A 6,069-nucleotide genomic window follows, 5' to 3' on the forward strand; every position below is an offset into this window, starting at 1 on the left:
ACTTAAGAAGTGTTTTTTTAAATTTTTATTAAGTGTTTAATGCCAAGCCTCTTTTTTTCTCCAAATAGGATGTAATGTAAAACACGTTCAATTTCAACAAGAACTGTTCAAACGAGTGGAGTCGCCATCTCCTCTGGGAAGCCGCCTTCTGCTCTCTGAATCAGTCAGAGATTTTCCAGAAGTGTTTGACACAAAGTACTTCATTTTAGTGTTTGGACAGAGCCTCAGACGTCGCTCAGATACATAATTGATGCAGCCAAGGCCAGCAGGGCGACAGCAGTAGCCATGGCAACACCTAAACAAGGAGGAGGAGGAGGATTTTGAAATGTTAATGCAGCAATCCATTTCTAAAACAAAGAAACTGTTAGATTAGAAGGATTTTCAGTCTTTAATATTCCTGCATAGAGTTGAAATAAACTGGTTTTATCTGGTACAGGATGCATTTGACAAAAAAATAGATAAATAAAACCTCATTAGTCTTTTATAATTAAACATTCTTTGACAGTGATTTTAATTGTATCCATGTGTATGTGGTTTGATACAGAAATAAATGCCCTGCTTGTGTGAGTTGTTTTTGCTGCCAATATGCTCAGTTTGAGGATGGGAATTCTGATCCTCAAAAAACGATAGTTTCAATCAGGTCCAGCAGTTTAAAATGCTACAAATGTGCATTAATGTGTAACAAACAATTGGGGTAATGTGTGTTTTAACACAGAGACTAGATTTTATCCCTTAATAAATAAATAAAATCATTATTTGAAAACTGCTTTTTGTGTTTATTGAGGCTCATTTCAAAGAAAAGATCAGAGACAACAAAGTAAAAACAGCAGAATTGAATTAGCTGCTGTGGTCTAACGTAGGCAGAAGGACCTCACCAATGTAGTTGTTTCTCCAGGGATCCAGCATCTCATTCTCTTCTGCTGGTTCTTCTTCTTGAAACACACAAATATAATGTAATGAATCAGGCACCCATTGTTACATCACACCTGCACTCACAGCCAAGTTATTCAGCGTGAAAATGAGAGATATTTATTTAACTTTGAATCAGATTTGTGCTTGAAAAGACGTTTTTGTGTTTTGCTTTAGTACATTTTGCTTATTATACACCAGCATAGCAAAGCAACAGTAATGCAGAGTCAGTATGAGGAATTGTAGTAGGTTAATGACTGGATGCAATCAGCTGAATTTCCTAATGTAGAAATTTGTTACCCGTTTGACTTATTTTGACTGCATTGTTTGGTTTTAAAAACAATTAATAAAAAAGGCCCTTTCAGCAAATCACAGCAGAGCGTTGTTAGTACCTTCTGTCGCCTCGCTCTCTATGACTTCTGCAATAATTTCGCAAGTGGCGTCCAAGTCTTCCTCGGCTGCGTCCATGTCCAACATCTCCTTGAACCGGTCGGTCATTTCTGACAATCCTTCGTCGCTAAACTGGTAGTCACACACACTCAGCGGGCCAGTGGATTTCACTGGGCAGAAGACACGACGAGGGAGGCAGGACTGCTCTGAAACCGCAGACAAGAGCAGAAACGTCTTTTACAACTACAATCTATCCATCATTCCTTTAGTTTAATGATTTTGTGATAATGGAACCCTACTGCACCCCCTCTTTTTAATTATCATAAAACTTTTAATATCTTCAGATAACTTAATTTATGTTTAATTTCAGGTCTAACAACCTGCCATACGCCATTAAACCAACTGGATTTGGTGGAATTGGGTCATTCTGAACCTCCTCACAGCCCTGAGTTCAAACATAAATCTGTACAGCAATAATCATTTCACTAACTGAGTCCACCATGTGAAGTTTGACTTCATACCCATCTGTTTCCGGCCCTTGTTCTCCTCATTTTGTTTCTGCGGCTCCTCCAACAGCATCTGAACTCTTGTGGCCACCGTAGAAACGATATCTCTCTTCAGCAGCTGCTCATAACAAAAACTTTAACTACTACTAGTTGACAAATTATTTTAAATTACGCATTTTGTCAGCCTGTAACAAGCATCACCTTCTCAGCCAGTTTAGCTTTTGGTTTGTTGCTGTGAAGGAAAGCTCTGCTGTGGATCGCTCCTCTGACCGACACGCAGCCTCCGCACCGCTGAACCACATCTGCTGCCGTCTGGACATCCTGCAACGCACAGGAGGTTCAGGTAAAGGACCCAATATCACTTTACTCAGAATCTCTATTCACTCAAAGCGGAACGTTTTTGCAAAATACAACAGAGTAGATTTCTCTGTGTAACCCCCCATTTGTTCCTATGCCTGGAAATGATGTAAAATAGTAAAAAAAAAAAAAAAAAAAAAGGTAATTAAAACTAATTCAAATAAAATTTTACAGTGAAAATTTTTGAAAAATACATCCTCCAAATTGAGTGCATTTATTAAGGAATAGAAAAAGAAAAGTTAGATTAAACCTAACAAAAATAACTGATTAATTTGAAGAATCACAGATGGTAAAGTTACTTTTACTCCTATAAAAAAAAAAAAAAAAAAACATGTAAATGCTGCTCGCTTTGAATTCCTGATTTCATTGCAAAGCGTCTTTCAGTGTCCAGAAACACGCTTCGTAAGCCTGAAGTTATTTCGTTTCACTTAATTAATTTCAACAAATAAATGGACTTAACTGAAAATTTTCATGAGAAGGTTTTAATGCAACTTTATAACGAAGCTTTTTTAGACATCTCTACCAGGAGTGCAGACAAATGTGGCTGATGCTGTGCGTGTCTTACCGGTGTGATGAGCAACTGGGCTGAGATGGTCTGTCTCACATTCTTTTTCTGGAGGGAAACAAAGTAGATTAAAAAAAATATATACTTTTCTCTTTTACACATAATCTGACATTATACAGCCCAAAAGATGCACAGAGGTTTGTTTGCTATTCTAGTTTTTTCTGCTGTTAATTTGTGTTAATTTCTAATTAATCATCACAGAATAGGTGGACTTCACTTGTTAGCAGGATCTTATTATAAAACAAATGGTAGATATTCCAGGCATTTTACTTTGTTTTTTTTTTTTATATCCAAGTATAAAATGCATTAAAGTTGGAGAATAACTTAATTTTTACGCATGTTGGAGAACACTGCATGTATTAGAGCTAAAAGTTTAATCAAACTGGCAGCAGAAGTCAACTTGAAAGTTTCAGTGAAGATAATCACCATTAAATCCAACTCCAAATAATCTGTTTTTATCATCATGTGCATGTAGATTTATTAACTTGTAGCGTTTATGTTTACACAACCTGTCCTGCTTTGAGCTCCGAGTCCTCTGGCAGCTTCTTTCCATCAATGAGACAAACTCCCCTTTCAATCTGCTGTGCCCAAACTTTCAGCTCCTCCTGAAACAAACAAGAAGCTAAAACCAGTTCCAGTCAAGCTGCTGTATGAAATGCTTCATGAATCAGAGTAGGTGATATTTTTTTTAACCTTAAGGCAATCGTCCATGTTTCTTGTGAAGGCCATGTTTTCTGGGAGTGGTACCATCAGGTCTACACTCAGGCAACAGGACACCGTAGCCCAGGAAGAGCACACACCTGACTGGTACTTCCAGTCTGCTGGTTTGGCCACACTCTGAAACAAACAAAAACTAAACAAAATAACTCAGTGGATCATAATTTACAATTCCATTACCCTGCATTAAATTTAAATTGAACTAAGGCTAAACATAAAAAGAAGAAGTAGTGAACAACAAACTTAATCACCATATTTTAAGATATTGTTAAGCATTAACTAACGTACACATTTATAGAAGGAGAGCACAGCGGTTTGACTGTAACAGCTGCAGATCAAAGCCGCTGCATTTTAAGACAAAATACACACAAACCTTGGGGTCTTTGACGTCAAACGTTCTGCAGACAGTTCTGATGGTAGAGGTTAAAGAGAGACCGTCACACAGTGGGAGGTAGAGACAACATCACGGCTGTGGGGAAAAAAAGGATACTTCCTGGTTTTGGGGTTGACGTGCAGCGTGACGCAGTCTGTTACATCATCATCAGCGGGCGTCCAGAGCCGCTCCGAGGAGATCAGGTTCTCCACCGAAAACACCAACTATCCAAACAAACACACACAGACACACACAGAGAGAGCGCTCAGACTCTTGGGTTGATATTAATCCTCCACCATGCTGGAGCTGACATAAGTTTATGTCTTATCTTATCGGTGTACATAGCTGATCATTTCCAGCTATTTTCACGTTTTTAAAATATCCGCCATGTCCCGTTACCTGTCGGAGTGTGGTTAGAGTGTCCTTGGCATCACTCTCACTGATTATAAAAACTCCCAACACAGACAGGCCACCAGGCAGCATCCTGGATACCTGGAAACAACAAGGGCTTGCTGTTTAAACACTGACAAATATTCAGCCAGACTTCTCCATGTTACATATTGTGAAACCTCTGGAACTGACTCATATTTCATGGATGTATTTTTTTAACTCCTTTCATGCAAAAGACTTCAAAACATCTACAAGTGCAGTGGCTGAGTGTGAATCTTTGTACTTACCTGTCGTGCGTGCTCAGACACCCACTCTTTGTCCACCGACTTCCCGCCGTCTGCAGACTCGTCGTTTTGGGGTGTCCTTGTTGTCATAACAACAAAATCCCTTTGGACCGTGCTCTAAAACATTTAGTACTTGACATTACTTGATATAATTTCCCAACACACAAAATATGCTCACAAAACATTAAACTGTCAATAATTAATCATTTTAAAGCACAGATTTTAAATATACACAAGACATCATCTCTGAAACGGATTTAAAAATTTTGCCCCTTGACATCCAGGCACCACTCTGTAGCTCTATTGAATAATTTCAGTGTCTTTTTTCAACTTAAAAAAAAATCTACCAAATTATGTATTTGGGACAAATATCCTATTAAACTTTAACATGAAAAGTAGCTGTCGTTAACAAAAATAAGCACAAAAATTGTACTTTGTGGACTACATAAACATGGTATCTAAGGAAGCTGCATTTGTGTCTTAGAATGGCCCAGTCAAAGCTCAAACCAAAATCGAACTGAGATTCTGTGGAGATATCAAAATTTCTGTTCACATTTAAATATTTAGTTTCTAGCTGCTTAGCTGGCAGAGACTGCTCCACTTTGCAAATATCCAAACTTCTGTGTCGATCTACCACAAAACTGAACTGAGAAATCTTAAAATAAATATGAAATAGGGAAATGTATGTGCAAGTGCAAAGACCCACCTGTCCAATAAGCAGACCTGTGACTGGACCTGCTAGCTGTGAACATAGTCTGGACAGATATCCCTCCACATCATCTTCAACAATATAGCTCCGACCCATACTGTGAAAGAAAGAAAAGGTATATAGAGTCACGAGCTTTAATACTTTATGTTTGTTGGTTTGCAGTGGGAAAGACACGTGAAGGACTGGAACAGCGCTAAAACAGACAAATAGACCAATAAATAAGACAACGGTTTAAATTTGAAATAAAACCCACCCTTTTGTCACGGAATTACGTGAAGGAAAACTCAAACTCGTCGATTATAAGAACCTGACTGTGTACCTTACTAGCTAGTCAGTTGTTCCTGCTACATTTATATGTAATAGTTTTGAACGATTACAAATAAAAAAGAACCCACAAGTTTTAGTTCAATAAATTTCACACTGTGTATAAAATTCCTTACAGGAGCAAATGTGAAGTGTGTACAAACCTGAAAGCTACAATAGTCACTTCTGACAACTGGCTGTGGTTCGTCAGCAAAGCAAAAAGAGGAAAAAAACTACAAATTCAACAGTTGTTTTGTGACGTATATCCGTCGCATATTTATATCGTTATGAAAGGGTCAAAGTATTTTGTCAAGCTAGATCTAAAATTAAAAAGTACTTCCATGTGTTCTTCAAAATAAGACTCAAACGCTTTGTTTTATTCTATAGTTTTGATGTAGTTATGCACCTAAAAAGTCACACTATAAAGCATAAGCAACTTTATTCAACTAAATTAATGTCGATGTCAACACATGTGCTTGTTGTTAACAGTGAAAATCATTCATTTCACTCAAAAAGTTTTATTTTGAAAGTTTAAGTTGTATTTCCTGTATCATCTATTAACGTAG

General features: G+C 37.6%; 1 protein-coding gene across 4 annotated transcripts; it reads right to left on the minus strand.

Annotated features, from left to right (window-relative positions):
- Window positions 1-22: 22 nt before the first annotated feature.
- Window positions 23-5,768, minus strand: odr4 (odr-4 GPCR localization factor homolog). Of its 4 annotated transcripts, none has more exons than XM_015038813.1 (14): window positions 5,668-5,768; window positions 5,198-5,297; window positions 4,495-4,608; window positions 4,217-4,309; window positions 3,935-4,041; window positions 3,818-3,854; window positions 3,421-3,564; window positions 3,237-3,332; window positions 2,728-2,775; window positions 2,007-2,126; window positions 1,821-1,923; window positions 1,302-1,505; window positions 876-929; window positions 23-295 (listed from the first exon to the last, which is right to left on the minus strand). In XM_015038813.1, exons 2-14 carry the CDS (start codon window positions 5,294-5,296, stop codon window positions 225-227), a joined length of 1,290 nt encoding a protein of 429 aa, XP_014894299.1. In that variant the 5' UTR covers window position 5,297; window positions 5,668-5,768; the 3' UTR covers window positions 23-224. The 4 variants fall into 4 exon arrangements, with proteins under 4 accessions (XP_014894299.1, XP_014894296.1, XP_014894297.1 ...); XM_015038810.1 differs by having other exon boundaries at window positions 876-932; XM_015038811.1 differs by having other exon boundaries at window positions 876-932; window positions 5,688-5,754.
- Window positions 5,769-6,069: the final 301 nt, after the last annotated feature.

Source organism: Poecilia latipinna, unplaced genomic scaffold (genome assembly GCF_001443285.1).
Source record: "Poecilia latipinna isolate Pla-1442-1.1 unplaced genomic scaffold, P_latipinna-1.0 Scaffold453, whole genome shotgun sequence".
NCBI lineage: Eukaryota > Metazoa > Chordata > Actinopteri > Cyprinodontiformes > Poeciliidae > Poecilia > Poecilia latipinna.